The 16,255-nt window shown below is 53.4% G+C and overlaps 1 protein-coding gene across 4 annotated transcripts in view; it reads left to right on the forward strand.

Moving 5' to 3' along the window:
* Nucleotides 1–14,677, forward strand: part of rpap1 (RNA polymerase II associated protein 1) — a 19,760-nt gene extending 5,083 nt beyond the window's left edge. For 2 of the 4 annotated variants that reach the window (XM_041275966.1, XM_041275967.1), the window contains exons 2-25: nucleotides 1,685–1,885; nucleotides 1,983–2,134; nucleotides 2,232–2,324; nucleotides 2,472–2,652; nucleotides 2,778–2,945; nucleotides 3,309–3,506; nucleotides 3,794–3,909; nucleotides 4,148–4,246; nucleotides 4,336–4,437; nucleotides 4,725–4,892; nucleotides 5,109–5,285; nucleotides 5,404–5,538; nucleotides 6,020–6,208; nucleotides 6,509–6,666; nucleotides 6,793–6,972; nucleotides 7,105–7,300; nucleotides 8,763–8,872; nucleotides 9,208–9,403; nucleotides 9,709–9,855; nucleotides 10,207–10,349; nucleotides 10,668–11,487; nucleotides 14,001–14,177; nucleotides 14,346–14,402; nucleotides 14,496–14,677. In XM_041275966.1, the coding sequence (XP_041131900.1) occupies nucleotides 1,685–1,885; nucleotides 1,983–2,134; nucleotides 2,232–2,324; nucleotides 2,472–2,652; nucleotides 2,778–2,945; nucleotides 3,309–3,506; nucleotides 3,794–3,909; nucleotides 4,148–4,246; nucleotides 4,336–4,437; nucleotides 4,725–4,892; nucleotides 5,109–5,285; nucleotides 5,404–5,538; nucleotides 6,020–6,208; nucleotides 6,509–6,666; nucleotides 6,793–6,972; nucleotides 7,105–7,300; nucleotides 8,763–8,872; nucleotides 9,208–9,403; nucleotides 9,709–9,855; nucleotides 10,207–10,349; nucleotides 10,668–11,487; nucleotides 14,001–14,177; nucleotides 14,346–14,402; nucleotides 14,496–14,654 (4,322 nt within the window). In that variant the 3' untranslated portion in view covers nucleotides 14,655–14,677. Of the gene's footprint in view, nucleotides 1–1,075; nucleotides 1,564–1,684; nucleotides 1,886–1,982; nucleotides 2,135–2,231; nucleotides 2,325–2,471; nucleotides 2,653–2,777; nucleotides 2,946–3,308; nucleotides 3,507–3,793; nucleotides 3,910–4,147; nucleotides 4,247–4,335; nucleotides 4,438–4,724; nucleotides 4,893–5,108; nucleotides 5,286–5,403; nucleotides 5,539–6,019; nucleotides 6,209–6,508; nucleotides 6,667–6,792; nucleotides 6,973–7,104; nucleotides 7,301–8,762; nucleotides 8,873–9,207; nucleotides 9,404–9,708; nucleotides 9,856–10,206; nucleotides 10,350–10,667; nucleotides 11,488–14,000; nucleotides 14,178–14,345; nucleotides 14,403–14,495 lie in introns of those variants that run through there. The other 2 variants (XM_041275964.1, XM_041275965.1) reach the window with 2 other exon arrangements.
* Nucleotides 14,678–16,255: the final 1,578 nt, after the last annotated feature.

Raw genomic sequence — 16,255 nt, forward strand, 5'->3', positions numbered from 1 at the left:
CTCGCTGGGACCGGTTCGTTGCCTCGGTGCGGGTGTGCGCGCTGCATGCCGGGTGGTGTTCCAGCTCGCTGGGACCGGTTCGTTGCCTCGGTGCGGGTGTGCGCGCTGCATGCCGGGTGGTGTTCCAGCTCGCTGGGACCGGTTCGTTGCCTCGGTGCGGGTGTGCGCGCTGCATGCCGGGTGGTGTTCCAGCTCGCTGGGACCGGTTCGTTGCCTCGGTGCGGGTGTGCGCGCTGCATGCCGGGTGGTGTTCCAGCTCGCTGGGACCGGTTCGTTGCCTCGGTGCGGGTGTGCGCGCTGTATGCCGGGTGGTGTTCCAGCTCGCTGGGACCGGTTCGTTGCCTCGGTGCGGGTGTGCGCGCTGTATGCCGGGTGGTGTTCCAGCTCGCTGGGACCGGTTCGTTGCCTCGGTGCGGGTGTGCGCGCTGCATGCCGGGTGGTGTTCCAGCTCGCTGGGTCCGGTTCGTGGCCTCGGTGCGGGTGTGCGCGCTGCGTGCCGGGTGGTGTTCCAGCTCGCTGGGTCCGGTTCGTTGCCTCGGTGCGGGTGTGCGCGCTGCGTGCCGGGTGGTGTTCCAGCTCGCTGGGTCCGGTTCGTTGCCTCGGTGCGGGTGTGCGCGCTGCGTGCCGGGTGGTGTTCCAGCTCGCTGGGACCGGTTCGTTGCCTCGGTGCGGGTGTGCGCGCTGTATGCCGGGTGGTGTTCCAGCTCGCTGGGACCGGTTCGTTGCCTCGGTGCGGGTGTGCGCGCTGCGTGCCGGGTGGTGTTCCAGCTCGCTGGGTCCGGTTCGTTGCCTCGGTGCGGGTGTGCGCGCTGCGTGCCGGGTGGTGTTCCAGCTCGCTGGGACCGGTTCGTTGCCTCGGTGCGGGTGTGCGCGCTGCATGCCGGGTGGTGTTCCAGCTCGCTGGGACCGGTTCGTTGCCTCGGTGCGGGTGTGCGCGCTGCATGCCGGGTGGTGTTCCAGCTCGCTGGGACCGGTTCGTTGCCTCGGTGCGGGTGTGCGCGCTGTATGCCGGGTGGTGTTCCAGCTCGCTGGGACCGGTTCGTTGCCTCGGTGCGGGTGTGCGCGCTGTATGCCGGGTGGTGTTCCAGCTCGCTGGGACCGGTTCGTTGCCTCGGTGCGGGTGTGCGCGCTGTATGCCGGGTGGTGTTCCAGCTCGCTGGGACCGGTTCGTTGCCTCGGAATGCTTTCCAAAACCACATTCGTTTAAATTGTCTTGGTGTGCTTACTTGTAGTAAGTTACACAGACAGCTTCGTTCATGTCTATAATGCTATTCGTGAGTTGCAAACTGTATAATAATAATAATAAGAGGGGGCATGTTTGACAGCGGTACTAATATTAGATAGTATTAGTTCTTCCAGGTTTTATAGTCTTCTGTTGGAGAGTCTTTGCGTATATTTTTCACTTCAGTTTGGACTATGCAGATATTTCAAAGACAACACCATAGTTCCTAATACCCCAGACTCCCTCCAGTGGTCTAGGTGTGTAGGATTCAGCAATGGAAATGCATAGCACTTTCACTCATTCCAGGTTTTGCTACAAGCTTGATCAGCCACATTGTACAGGTAACAAGCTCAGATGGGTCGTGTTAAACTCCTTGTAAAAGCAGGAATGGATCAGACTGCTGTGCAATGGGAATTGTATTACCATCCCTGGGATTTGAAGTATTTTCTCCTCTCCCCGCAGGAGGAGTGATGCTGGGCCGGCCCAAGCCCGGGGACACAGAGGATGACCTGCTCCGGTACCAGGACCGGTTCCTGGCCTCAGGGGGTGATCCGGGGGTGCAGGTGATCCGCAGGCCCGACAAGCGCAGAGGAGAACCCGGAACCAGAACCCCAGCGGGAGAGACAGAGCTGGGGGCCACGAGAGACATCGTCAGCATGGACGGTACAGGGCGTGTTTCACAGTCACAGCAGCTGGAGAGCTTGTCTGTGTGTGTATCAGCAAGGCCGGTCTGACAGAGTCTGTGTTTGACCCCCCTCAGAGCTCCCGGAGCAGCCTCCCTCGCTCACCCCCGCCCCCCCCCAGAAGAAGTCTCGGTTCCGCTCGGATCGCGTGAGGTTTGAGAAGGACGACCCTGCGGAGAGACTTGATCGAGAGGACCCTCACCTCACTGCCGTGCTGTCCAGGATCATTGTGAGTGACAGTGGAGGGGCAGCCATTGTGCAGTGTGTTCTGGGATTGACACTGAAGTTCTCACTCTCATTGTCACTCTCTCACTCCCTCGTTGTAGGAGCGTGACACAAGTGCGGTTCCTGTGTCCTTCCCAGCATTCACTGGAGCCCCATTTCCAAAAGTCTTCCACAGGTCAGAGGTCAAAGACCAGGTAAGAGTTTGTATCAGTGTTTGTGTCTGTCTGCCTGTCTCTGTGGCTGTCTCTGTCTGCCTGACTGTCTGCCTGCCTGTCTGTCTGTCTGCATGTCTGTGTGTCTGTCTGTATTGTCAAACCTTCCTCTTTGTGTTTCTATCCCAGCAGGCCTCTGTTCCTCCTGGCAGGAGGAGTATCTTCGCTCAGAATATCGCCACTCGGACAGCGAGTGCGGTCAGTGAGCCTTCCCAGAATGATGCCTCAGCAGGGATCACAGGTCAGAGGTTAGCCCCGCCTCTGTCAGAGAAGATGCAATCACATCAGACTGATTCGAACCCAAGCATCGGTAAGCCTCCACTCCTCACTGCCTTAATACTGCAGAGCTGTACAGAAGTCTGTAGGAAAGAGTGTTCAGCATGCAGCGCAGTACTGGTGTGTGTGTGTGTGTTTCTATTCCACTGTGTGTTTCAGGGGCTCCGCTCAGAGGGGCTGCTCCGAGGCTGGTCTCAGGACAGGGTCTGGGGGGTCCGGGAGGCCTCACAGCGGCGAGGCAGATCCACCTGGAGAACGAGGCCTTGCTCAGGGGCATGTCCAAGGCAGAGATCCTGCAGGAGCAGGGGAGGCTGCTGGCTCAGCTGGGTGAGTCACTGAGGAGTTCAGGAAGCCTGTGAGAACATCCCTGGGCTTTTAGAAGCTCTCTTCAACAAGCCTGTCTGGCAAGTCGCCTATTAGAACAAGCTGTGAGAGTTCAGAGTCTGAGGACATGTGGAGGAGACTGTCCCTATGTCTGTCTGTCTGTCTGTCTGTCTGGCACACTTCTGTTCTTGCATGTGTGTACAATGAAGGATTTCATCAATTGTTCTGCTGTAGTTTTGCATTTGCATCACACTGGGGTATGTATGGTATTAACACTCTTGAGAATGTTTTCCCAGTCCCTTGAGTAGGGGGCTGGTATGCTGTCTGTGTGTCATGCCAGTCTGTCTGTCTGTCTCTGTCCTGCAGACCCCAGGCTAGTTTCCTTTGTCAAGTCCAAGAAGTCCAAGGATGTGTCAGGTCCGGCCAGGTCCCAGGAGGATAGAGGAACAGAGGGACAGATGGACACACAGACAGAGCCCACGTTGTCCGATACAGAGGAAGGACCAATAGACATGGATTCTGAGACCGAGGGACGGGACAAAGAATCTGAACCTCCAGTCACAGGTAAAAATGTAATGAAGCACAGTGAAAGCATGGTAAAGCATAGGCAAGCACTGTGAAGCACAGAGACGTATTGTGAAGCACAGAGAGGTAACATGGCAAACCATGCATATTGCCATAACCGTGGGAAAAACTTGTGAAAAACGTGGAAACATTTCTAAGGAGAAATTAGGATTTCAGAGTGACCGCTAAATAGAAAGCGTGCACAGAGGCTGTCCGATAAATGAATGGAAAAGCCTGAATGATCAAATGAAGACGGTAACTCAGGGAGTGTGTGAATGTGCTTTCAGTGGAAGATCTGCCAGTGAAGCCCCAGGAGGGCTGGGTACACATGAACCAGCTGGAGCCCGAGAAACTGGAGTGGATCAAAGACCTGCCCAGACCCAGGAAGAGGGGAACGAGACAGGTGAGGAGAGAAGGAAAAGGGAGAGGAGAGAGGGAGAGAGGGGATGGAAGGGGTGAAGAGAGGACAGAGGGAGAGAGAGGGGATGGGAAGAGTGAGGAAGGGGACAAACTGAAGAGGGTAATGAGAGGAGAGTCGTTGGGGAGAGACGATAGAGAGAGTGTTTGTTCTCTAGTGTTGGAGAGAGTGTTTGAGTTCCTTATTGAGTCTCACTGTGTTCCCCTCACCCCCCACCCCCCAGGCGATGCAGGCCCGCTTCGATTTCTCCGGCTCCCTGATCCCCCCTGACGCTGACCTGCCCCCTCACCTGGGGCTGCACCATCACGGAGAGGAGCCGCAGGTGAGGCAGGGCAGGGATTCAAATCCACAAAGAGATGTGTGTTTATACTGTAACACTGTGTTACACCCCTCCCTCTCCTCTCTCCTCAGCTGGCTGGCTATTCCCTCCAGGAGTTGTTCCACCTCTCTCGCAGTCAGGTGACGCAGCAGCGCAGCCTCGCTCTCACCACACTCGCGCGCATCCTGCGCAAGGTAACCACGACAACTGCTCAGCCAATCCTCATTCTTGGTATTCAGAAGTCTCTTTCTTTGGTAAATGTGTGGTCAGTTCATCCATAGACCCTGAATGGTAGAGTGTTGTAGCTGTAGTGATTCTTCAGACTTCTGAGCGTAACTTGTGTTGCGTCTCTCTGTCACTGTATATCTCTGCCTCTCTGTGTATCTCTGTATGTCTCTGTCTCTGTATATCTCTGTCTATCTCTGGGTCTCTCTTTCTCTCTCTGTCTAGATGTGCTCTAATCCTGGTTATTTCTCCTCAGGCTCGCTCTAGTCACTTTGCCTCGTCGCTCAGGGGCAGTGTCCTGTCCACTCTGCTGGACGCCGGCCTGCTCTTCCTGCTGCGCTTCTCGCTGGACGACTCGGTGGGGGGGGTCATGTCGGCCGCGGTGCACGCTCTCTGGGCGCTGCTGGTTGCCCCCGACGATGAGGTAGGCTTGGGGGAAGCGTTTGATTGGAGCTGTGCTTGGGATTGTGTGCCGTGATTCACACATGGAAGAATCGGAGCGGAGTACCTTTGAGTCACGCCTGTTAATTCAGGCTGCACTCTACAGTGCAATGTATTTATAGTGTATTAACAGAGGACGTGTGGAATTGCAGTGTAGTTACAGTGACTCCATCACAACTGTCCCTCCTTTCTCTCTCAGGAGTGTTTGGACAGTACCTTCTCCTGGTTGCAGGGCAGCACCACCTTCCCACTCCTCCCCTCAGAGAAGCCTGAGGAGGAGGAGGAGGAGGAGGAGGAGGAAGGGGTGAAGGAGGCAGAAGAGAAGAGGGAGGAAAGGAGAGCAGATTACGACATTGCCAGGACAGACCTCATCAAGGTGATGGTGCCCACACACTGTTATCTTTCTCACCCCCTTTCTGCCTCTGTTCCAGTCTCTGGATCTGCTCTCATCCCTCATGCCTCATCTCTCTATCTCCCTTTCTGTCTCTTCTCAGGCCCTGTTGAAGATGCAGGTTCTGGCTCGGCTCAGGTATATCCTGGAGGTGGTCCGGCCCGGTCCCAGGGTGGTCCAGGATGTTCTGGAGGTCCTGATCCGAATTGCCCGTCACTCCGGCACCTCGGCCAGTCAGGTACAGAGACCCTTCCAGAACCATTCAACAATCTGACACCAAGCCGAATGACTTGAAGTTTCAGCTGAAGCCAGACTCCGAGCAGAAGCGAGACTTCTCTGACATTTTATTAGCAACCAGAACGACCTTAAAACGACGACTGTGTCTCAGATGTCATCCACTCAGGAGACTGTAATCCCCTCATTCCCTTGATGAAGTGACTTGATCAGCTAGTAATATCTGATTCTTATATAAACTTAGTGCTTGCCATCCCAGCTTTGTAGTTGATTTTAGTTCACTTTATTACAGTACATTAGCACAGGAAGTTTTTACTTTTCCCATGCTTTCCCATGGTTATGCTGTGCATTTTCCAAAGCTTACCGTGGTTTTCCATACCGCTCTGTGCTTCACAGTGCTTCCCTCTGCATTACCATGTTGTCGCTGTGCTTCATTACTCTCTGCTGTGCGTCTGCTCTGGTAAGATCTCTCCTGGCGTTTTCAGGTCCTGGACTCCCCACGCTTGATGCAGACTGTCCTGTCGGAGTTCCTGCCCTGTTCCTGGACCCCACACCCCCTTGGCCCCCCTGGCGGCCCTCTCACCCTGGAGACCACACACGGGCTGCCCGTCGCCACGGCGATGAAGCTAGTCAGAGTGCTGGCGTGCTCCGGGAGACACGCGTGTGCCAGGCTGGTGAGAGCAGGACACAGTCATACAGGCAGACACGCAGACATACAGACATACACAGAGCCCACACCATCATACAGACAGAGCACACTCAGTCATACAGACAGACAGACAGAGCACCCACACATACACTATCTGACATACAGACAGGCAGGCAAACACACAAAAACAGAGAGACACACAACCATGCAGACCGAAACACTGACTTGAACAGTAAGAAAGTCAGTCTATTTTTAAAGTGTTTGTTCATGTGACTTTGGGTCAGTGTTGGAGGTGTGTTGAATGCAGTGTGTGTTGGTGTCTCAGTTTAACAGCTTGGGTCTGCGTGAGAGGCTGTCTCGCTACCTGGCCCTGGAGCCCCAGGACCTACTGCTGGAACCCCATGAGGCAGTGAGGCTGAGCACAGAGGCACTGAGGCTGTGGAGCATCGCGGCAGGGTACGGGCAGACCTGCGACTTGTACAGGTACACCAAACAGAGATGGGGAGAGGGAGGGGTCTATCTGAGGTAGGAGGCTGTGGAGTGAGATACCTGGGACCGGTGAGGAGTTAGGTAATGAGCTGAATCCCCTGTCCCCCCTCGTTGACACAGGGAGCTCTACCCCATCCTGGTGAGGGCTCTGCAGTGTGTCCCCTCTCTGGTGGCCCCGCGAGGCCCTGTGGAACCCCTGCACACTCTGTCTGTGCACAGAGCCGAGGCCTTGATCACCCTGCTCACCAACATCACACTCACCGCGGGCAGCCAGGAGGAGCTGCAGCGAGAGCAGACGCGGTGAGTGGGTGAGTGTGTGTGTGTCTGCCTGCATGTAGCAGCCTGTGTGTCTGTCTATGTTTGTCACTGTGTGTGTTTGTGTGTCTTTTGAGCCGAGACAGCCTTTGGATGTCACCATTCCTGTTGCTACAGTAACCCCGAGAGTGATGCGCCTCCCCCGCCCCCAGTGGAGTGGAGTCATGTGACCGGGCTCCGTCCCTTCCTGTTGGGCTCTCTGAAGAGCTGTGTGGAGGTGCTATCTGACCCCCTACTGAGGGAAGGAGCTCAGAGACTGAGCGCTGCAATCTTGCTGTACCTGGGGAGCTTCTACACACAGCTCCCAGCACAGGTGAGGGGGAGGAGGAGAATGGGGGTTGAGGGTTGAGGGAGGGGAGGAGGAGAATGGGGGTTGAGGGAGAAGAGGAGGATGGGGGTTGAGGGAGAAGAGGAGGATGGGGGTTGAGGGTTGAGGGAGAGGAGAATGGAGGTTGAGGGAGAGGAGGAGGATGGGGGTTGAAGGTTGAGGGAGAGGAGGATGGGGGTTGAGGAAGAGGAGGAGGAGGGAGGAGGAGGAGGGGGTTGAGGGAGAGGAGGAGGAGGATGGGGGTTGAGGGAGAGGAGGAGGAGGATGGGGGTTGAGGGAGAGGAGGAGGAGGATGGGGGTTGAGGGAGAGGAGGAGGAGGATGGGGGTTGAGGGAGAGGAGGAGGAGGATGGGGGTTGAGGGAGAGGAGGAGGAGGATGGGGGTTGAGGGAGAGGAGGAGGAGGATGGGGGTTGAGGAGGAGGATGGGGATTGAGGGAGAGGAGGAGGAGGATGGGGGTTGAGGGAGAGGAGGAGGAGGATGGGGATTGAGGGAGAGGAGGAGGAGGATGGGGGTTGAGGAGGAGGATGGGGATTGAGGGAGAGGAGGAGGAGGGGATTGAGGGAGAGGAGGAGGAGGATGGGGGTTGAGGAGGAGGATGGGGATTGAGGGAGAGGAGGAGGAGGATGGGGGTTGAGGGAGAGGAGGAGGAGGATGGGGGTTGAGGAGGAGGATGGGGATTGAGGGAGAGGAGGAGGAGGATTGGGGTTGAGGGAGAGGAGGAGGAGGATGGGGGTTGAGGGGGAGGGGAGCACGAGGATCGAGGTTGAGGAGGATGGGGGTTGAGGGAGAGGAGGATGAGGAGGATAGGGGTTGAGGGGGACGACTAGGATGGGAGTTAAGGGGGAGGAGGATGAGGAGGATCGGGGTTGTCGTTTTTAGAGAGTTTAGAGAGTTTCTGTGTCATATTCCACAATCCAAACTAGGGCTGGTAGATTTAAAAATGCTTTTACTTTAGGATTGAACGTATTTGAATGTTCACATTTTTTGGTAGCCAATCAAAAAAGCCATCACGAGGAACCCTCCATTAGAGTCCTGTTACTTGTTTTATAATGCAGCATTAATGTGGATGAGACTGCATGTGTTTAACACAAAATACATATTGAATAAATTACCTTTAAACACGTCAGCTGCCATGCAAGGAACAGTTCTGAACGTTCTCTGAACCATTCGCATCCCTGCCTCAAACCTGGCCCGTCACGCCTCTGCGTTCAGTACAGCGCTCAGCAGCACAGCGAGGCTGTGATTGGAGTGAGGATGCAGCTGAGACGAGGCAGAATGCACAAAACTGTGTTCAAGTTTCTGTTATGTTTTATTAGCCGCTCGTCACTAGATGGCGATGCAGCAACATTGTAAAAGCAGACGCACGCAGAGAGAAACCTGACAGAGCTATGAAAACTCTGTTAGAGATATTAACCCTTACGTCTGTACTAACCAACTCCTCTCAGAGCTCGTTCCAGCCTGTCCAGTCTCTCCAGGAGATGGAGTCTCTCTCCTCGGAGGTCCTTGAGCCCCTGCTATCCCATCAGGCCGTGCGCAGCATGATGAGCGAGCTCAGGTAAGAACCCACCCCTGAACCCCTCTTTTGAGATTCTGAATCTTGGGGAACTGGGGGACCCCTGACTGAAAAACGCAAGCAACAAAGAGAAGCTGTACTGCAGTGGAAGAGAAGTGTGAATGAAAAGTGCCTGGAAGTGTCAAGTCTCTCTCTCTCTCGCTCTCTCTCTCTCTCTCTCCAACACTGAGCCCACTAAAAATACAGGAGTGAAGTCACAATTTACTGAGACCTGTGGAGACCATGCAGACCCCAGTTTGAGAGTCATTGGCCTACACTAATGTTGTATTCCCCTGTCTGTATGTCTGCCTGTGTGTCTGTCTGTCTGTCTGTTTCAGGTCCTGCTCAGCGCTGTGTAACCCCAACTCCTGCTCCACAGGCCCGGAGTCCATCCCCAGCCTCCCCAGCCTCAGCTGCTGTGGAGGGAAGCCCGTGCTCAGCCTGGCTGGCTCCCAGTCTCCCTTCCCCTTCATGACGGGTCTCTGTTACCTCCTCCATGCCATGGCCTCCACGCACAGGGGGCTGGCAGGAAAGGTATGCATGACAGGAGCCGCAGCGCCACCTGCAGATGAGAAATACCACTGCATGCACGTCAACCCAGGAAGTTATTCCAAAGAAACATTTAGACACAAGCAGGTTATTTCACTCTTTCATCACTGAGTAACTTTACAGGAAGACTACTCTATCTTAACTAATAGTTTCAGTGTTGTATCCTGGAAGTGAATAAATGTGGGCATAGGTATATGCATTAGTGTATTAGATTGTTTTACTGCTCTGCTGTTTTTCAGTGAAGTTATACTAGATAACTCTAGGTATGGATCTCCTTGTCTCTTCCCCAGTTCTCTCCTCTCCTCGTCTCGGAACCTGTGATTGGTTACCTGCGCTGCTGCTGTGAGGCCACGCCCCCCCTCTCTCTCTCCTGCGGCTGGCTGCTGAGACATGAATACCAGCTGCAGTACCTGCTGCTCAAACTGGCTGCCAGACTGGTGCGTAGCTCTCCTTCAACTGGGCTGATTGGGAGGGAGCAGCACTAAAAATAACAAACAAAGACACGGTGACCATAATGTGTGCTTCTTTCCTAGAGGAAGGTGCTAATGGCCGCTGATTCATATCAGATGAGACTGACTGCAATTCTGTCATAGTGTAACTCTGACATTGCTTGTGAGACACTGTCTGTCTATCTGCAGCTTTCATGACACTAAACTGCAAGAGTGAAGTAAACAGACCCACAAACACAGTTGTATTTAAGAACAGGAATTGAGCTTTGACCGTGCTGCTCTAGCTGGGTGAACTGGGATTGCTTACTGGTTAGACTGGTATTCTCCCCTCTGTTTCAGATCCCAGTGCACGCTGCAGTTTCCCAGCACGCCTCGCTCTACCACCAGGTTGCCATGGCGATGCTCCCACGGCTGTTGCCGGGCAGCGAACACCTGGCACACGACCTCCTGTCCACTCTGACCTTTAACCCTGACTTCATCCCGTGAGTCTCTCATTGGCTGGAGAACAGTCCTTCGAATAATCTTTAGCGTTCGTATATAATCTCATGCTCCTGTCTCGAAGAAAAAGAGATATAAAACTATACCGACTAGTGAAACTTGACTTTGACAGATTGTTGATTACAGCCTGAATTCACAATGTACTGGAATGAACAACAACACAAACAAACAACACACCACATGAGTTTAGCGCTAGTTTAAACTTTCAGTGATGCCTAAACGTAGTTAATTGTACTAAACTATAGAAACTAAATGGAATATTTAACCCCCCATTCCCTTATTTTCTTGTCTGTTTTTCTCAGAGAGGGGCGCTGTGGAGGCCCAGAAGCTGCAGACCTAAATCAGCTACTTCACCTGAAAGAAAGCCACTCTGACCCCTCCCACAACCCCACCTCCCAGCTAGACCCCTCCCCAAGCTCCTCTCTGGGTGCACTGCTCCGCGAGGCGTACTCCCACCTGCCCTCCCTGCGCGGCTGCTACCTGACTCACCTGTCTCAGCTAGAGCCCTTGGTGCGCCGATCCCGGGAATCTTACCTGGGCTGCACCCCCTCCGTTCAGACCCAGCTCCTCCCACCGCTCTCTGGCCCTGCCCTGCCCTCAGATTGGCCGTTCCTGCCCCTGGTCACCCTGTACGAGTGCGCAGGGCAGGCTGAGTCCAGGGGCTGTGCTGTGGAGACCCTGCCGCCTGCCTCTGTGGAGTCGGCGGTCTGCTGCCTGCAGTGGGTGCTGGTCCTGGAGCACTGGAGGGAGGGAGGAGGGAAGGCTGTGACTCCGGCTGTCAAGCTGTGCCGGCTGGCCTGCCTGTTCCTGTGTGGCAGTGATCTGTTCCTGGAGCCCCCTGTGCAGCGCTATGGGTGGGCAGTGCTGCGCTCACTCTGCTCCCCTCCCCAGCAGGCAACACTGGACCTGGGCTTCCCTGGCTCCCCACCTCCTGGCCTTGCTTCCTTCCAGGACCTGTACTCCGCCCTGCTGGCCCAGTTTGAGGCAGTCTCATTCGGGGACCCCCTGTTCGGGTGTTTCCTGCTCCTCCCGCTGCAGCGCAGGTTCAGTGCGGAGCTGCGGCTGGCCGTATTCGGGGAGCATGTGGGACTCCTGCGGTCTCTGGGGGTCACGCTGGCACAGGTGAGGAGAGGGGAGGGCTGTGGCTTTCAAAAGCATGGGAGTGGTTTCGATAGGTTAAACAACTGTTAATGAAAAGGGACACAGGCGCCCTCACCGCTGTGTAAATTACACCTGTAGGGTGAAGTGGGGTGTTTACTGGATCCGAGCTGAGGTTCGTTCAGGGGAGGCGTTTGAAAACTGATTTTGAACAGCACGCAGCTCGGAGTCCTCTATCAGGGAACAGTCAGATTGTCTGGAACCTCGTTCTGACTGGTCTTACCTTGTAACAGCGTTCTTTTCCCCGTTAACCCAGGAGCTGGAGATCAGTGTGTATTATCTGTAGGACTGGCTGGAGTCCAGTAGAAGCTGTTAAGAGAGAGCGAGGAGAATTGAATGGCATCATAAATCAAGAGAATTTTATAGCCATTCAGAAAAGCCTGCGCTGTCTTTGGAAGCGCTTAATAGTGGACGGTTCTTTATAATGTGCACTATAAATATGAGAAGAAAAAGCGCATCTTTGAACAGATTCATTGCTTTGAACCCTTGAGAGGCTGGTGAAGATGAGAAGCCGCAGCTCAGGAGTGTGAAGGGACTGCTGTCCTGGTAAAGACTCACTCTGTTGTGTTTTTTTTTTTTAAAGGAAAGTGTCTGTTTGTTGCTTATTAATAAGATGTATCACAGAAGTTTGTCAGAGCGGGTCCTGAAGGATCCCAGTGATTCCGCATCAACGCAGCTGATTAACCCCTTGCAGGGTTGTGCAGACTTTGATTAGGATCAAAGCGGTCTCATTAGGACCACACTGTCAGGGCTCAGATCCAGTTACTATCGCTCCCAGTGCTCTTGTGGTTTAACTGGTACTGTAATGCAGAACCCAATCCACCAAAGAATGTGGCGCCATTCCGAGTGGGCAGTTCAGTAATCTGATCTTGAAGTTTAATACAGGCAGTCGTGTTTCTAATTAAGAACAGCAAAGGAGCCATCAGGGGCGATCAGCTCTAGCAGTTATGTACAGTGTGCCTCTTCAGACTAGCTCTGTGATCAGCTCTAGCAGTTATGTACAGTGTGCCTCTTCAGGCTAGCTCTGTGATCGGCTCTAGCAGTTATGTACAGTGTGCCTCTTCAGGCTAGCTCTGTGATCAGCTCTAGCAGTTATGTACAGTGTGGCTCTTCACGCTAGCTCTGTGATCGGCTCTAGCAGTTATGTACAGTGTGCCTCTTCAGGCTAGCTCTGTGATCGGCTCTAGCAGTTATGTACAGTGTGCCTCTTCACGCTAGCTCTGTGATCGGCTCTAGCAGTTATGTACAGTGTGCCTCTTCACGCTAGCTCTGTGATCGGCTCTAGCAGTTATGTACAGTGTGCCTCTTCACGCTAGCTCTGTGATCGGCTCTAGCAGTTATGTACAGTGTGCCTCTTCACGCTAGCTCTGTGATCGGCTCTAGCAGTTATGTACAGTGTGCCTCTTCAGGCTAGCTCTGTGATCGGCTCTAGCAGTTATGTACAGTGTGCCTCTTCACGCTAGCTCTGTGATCGGCTCTAGCAGTTATGTACAGTGTGCCTCTTCACGCTAGCTCTGTGATCGGCTCTAGCAGTTATGTACAGTGTGCCTCTTCACGCTAGCTCTGTGATCGGCTCTAGCAGTTATGTACAGTGTGCCTCTTCAGGCTAGCTCTGTGATCGGCTCTAGCAGTTATGTACAGTGTGCCTCTTCACGCTAGCTCTGTGATCGGCTCTAGCAGTTATGTACAGTGTGCCTCTTCACGCTAGCTCTGTGATCGGCTCTAGCAGTTATGTACAGTGTGCCTCTTCACGCTAGCTCTGTGATCGGCTCTAGCAGTTATGTACAGTGTGCCTCTTCACGCTAGCTCTGTGATCGGCTCTAGCAGTTATGTACAGTGTGCCTCTTCCCGCTAGCTCTGTGATCGGCTCTAGCAGTTATGTACAGTGTGCCTCTTCCCGCTAGCTCTGTGATCGGCTCTAGCAGTTATGTACAGTGTGCCTCTTCACGCTAGCTCTGTGATCGGCTCTAGCAGTTATGTACAGTGTGCCTCTTCACGCTAGCTCTGTGATCGGCTCTAGCAGTTATATACAGTGTGCCTCTTCACGCTAGCTCTGTGATCGGCTCTAGCAGTTATGTACAGTGTGCCTCTTCACGCTAGCTCTGTGATCGGCTCTAGCAGTTATGTACAGTGTGCCTCTTCACGCTAGCTCTGTGATCGGCTCTAGCAGTTATATACAGTGTGCCTCTTCACGCTGGCTCTGGACTGTCTCTTGTTTCATTGGTTGGCTATTCTAGGGTGGGTTGCACTGGAGTACACCATATGTTCACAAATTGAATAGAATATAATTGTTCAAATCTAATCTAGGATGTTTTTGAGTATATGAATTAATATATATATATATTGAAGTATTGTTAATCTGACAGAGTCTCTGTCTGAGTTCTGACCCTATCACTCTGTGTTCTGTCCCTATCTCTGTGTGTGTTGTGACTCGGCTGTGCCTCTCTCTCTCTCTCTCTCTCTCTCTCTCTCTCCAGCTCCCGGTCCCCCTGCAGCTCTTCACCTCTCCCCCAGAGGACTCCCTGTCTCTGCTGCAGCTGTATTTCCGCGCCCTGGTTACGGGAGCCCTGCGCAGGGCGTGGTGTCCTGTACTGTACGCCGTGGCCATCGCGCACCTCAACACATTCCTCTTCTCACAGGAGCCCGCACCTCAGGTACCCCTGCGATACCCCAGGGTGACACCCCCGAATTCTGCTTGTCTTACATGCCCAGTGTCTGGAATATATGTTTGTTCAAAGCTGACTTAAACTGTCAAGATGTGACACTTTGATTTGCTGTGCATTGTTTTGATGGCTAATTGCTGAGTCTGTCTCTCTCTACAGAAAGTGGACACTGCTAGGAGAGGCTTGCTGAGGAAGACCTACTTCCTGACTGATGAGGTAAGGGAAGGGCTCTGGGGCATTCTGGCATAGGTGGGATGGGGCTATGGTATTTGTTACAGTAACAACGCCTCCTCTCTCTGTCTCTCCCAGGTTTTGAGGACTCACCTGCTCCTTTTCAAGCTACCCCGAGTCGACTCTGCGCTGGGGTTTGAAATGTACGAGCAGCTCCCTCCAATCAGGGACAAGAGACTGAACACTGTGCTGGGGAGAGACAGAGCAGAGGGAGGGAGAAACGGAGGAGCTGTGTGAGAGGGAGGGAGGGAGGAGCTGTGTGAGAGGGAGGGAGAAACGGAGGAGCTGTGTGAGAGTGAGGGAGGGAGAAATGGAGGAGCTGTGTGAGAGGGAGGGAGGGAGAAATGGAGGAGCTGTGTGAGAGGGACGGAGAGAGGGAGGAGCTGTGTGAGAGGGAGGGAGAAACTGAGGATCTGTGTGACAGGGAGGGAGGAGCTGTGTGAGAGGGAGGGAGAGATGGAGGAGGTGTCAAAGGGAGGGAGCGAGAGACGGGGGAGCTGTGTGGGAGGGAGGGAAGGAGAGACAGAGGAGCTGTGTGAGAGAGGGAGGAAGTGAGGGAGGGAGGGATGCTTATTCTGCATAGTGGGCAGGGGGCAGTGTTGAGCCCTTGTTCTGTATCAGTGCTATATGATCAAGTACCAGAAGCCCTAATAAAGATATTTTATAACCCTGTGCAGCCCCTCTCTTAGAGACGTGTTTATTATGGATCCGACTAGCTGTACATGTTTCCCACTTCCCGGGAAAGAATTTGGGGACTGCTGTTCCTCAGGCGTGTACCTCAAGAGGGTTTATTCTTGCTGTGTGGATCAAGAGGAACTTTTTTGCGGTCCTCATTCGTAATGCAGACCCATTAGGCACTGCCCCCTCCCCGAATAAATCCGCTTCAGTAACAGATCAGTCTGAATGCTGCTGCTGCTGCCCTGGACTGTGAGAGGAGACTGCTTTGTCACATTTCCATGGGAGAGCCTGAGGCCAGCCAGGAAACATTCCTATTGTTATTACACATCTCCATGTGCACTCACAACCGGACAGCAAGCCGCACAGCACTGGAATCAACATGCTGGACAAAGCATGGAAATATTTTACATTCTTAACTCTTACATGAAACCATTCAAAAAGCATACCACTCCCCCACCAATAAATATATAATTAAAAGCACACTGCATGCATTATATTGAAAAACAAGAGCAGCAGAAACTTTAAAAACATTTAGCTAGTGTAACATGAAGCAGGGATTAGGGACCCCACACCCTGACACCCCACACTGTAGATTCACCACACTTTACAATACTTATTCTACAAAACTTCACTATCATTTCCCTGGATGCACCACCATTGTTTTATATTGTGCTCCACACTTTGAATTTGTCTTGCGATGCTTTCCAGTTCCTCTGCATCCCTTGCCAGGCTGTGCTTCACCATTCTCTCCTAGGACTCCAGTGCTTTCCATGCTGTCACAGGGCTGAGTGCTGCAGCTTCAGTAAGACACTGCCAGTGTTGATTTTGCGAGACCTTGTTCTGCAGTGGTTACACTGGCCACCTGAAGAATGTCAGATGAGATGAGGAAGCCTCTTCTGAACCAGTGACAGTGTGTTTATGAATATATAGAGATGACAGTATTTCTTCATGGGGACAGAGGTGACAGAACTGCTGCCGTGGCGTGTGGTGGCTCATTCTAATCAGATCTCGGCAGTAATATTTGCCCTCGGGCTGCAAGACTTAATCTGCTGCCTGGCTGCCTGCCTGCCTGCCTGCTCCCCTCTCACTCTCTGAAATGATATGCTGAGCTGTGCAGATTTAGGACTAAGCTAAACAAACACAGCTACTGAGGAAAAACA

This window comes from Polyodon spathula, chromosome 17 (genome assembly GCF_017654505.1).
Source record: "Polyodon spathula isolate WHYD16114869_AA chromosome 17, ASM1765450v1, whole genome shotgun sequence".
NCBI lineage: Eukaryota > Metazoa > Chordata > Actinopteri > Acipenseriformes > Polyodontidae > Polyodon > Polyodon spathula.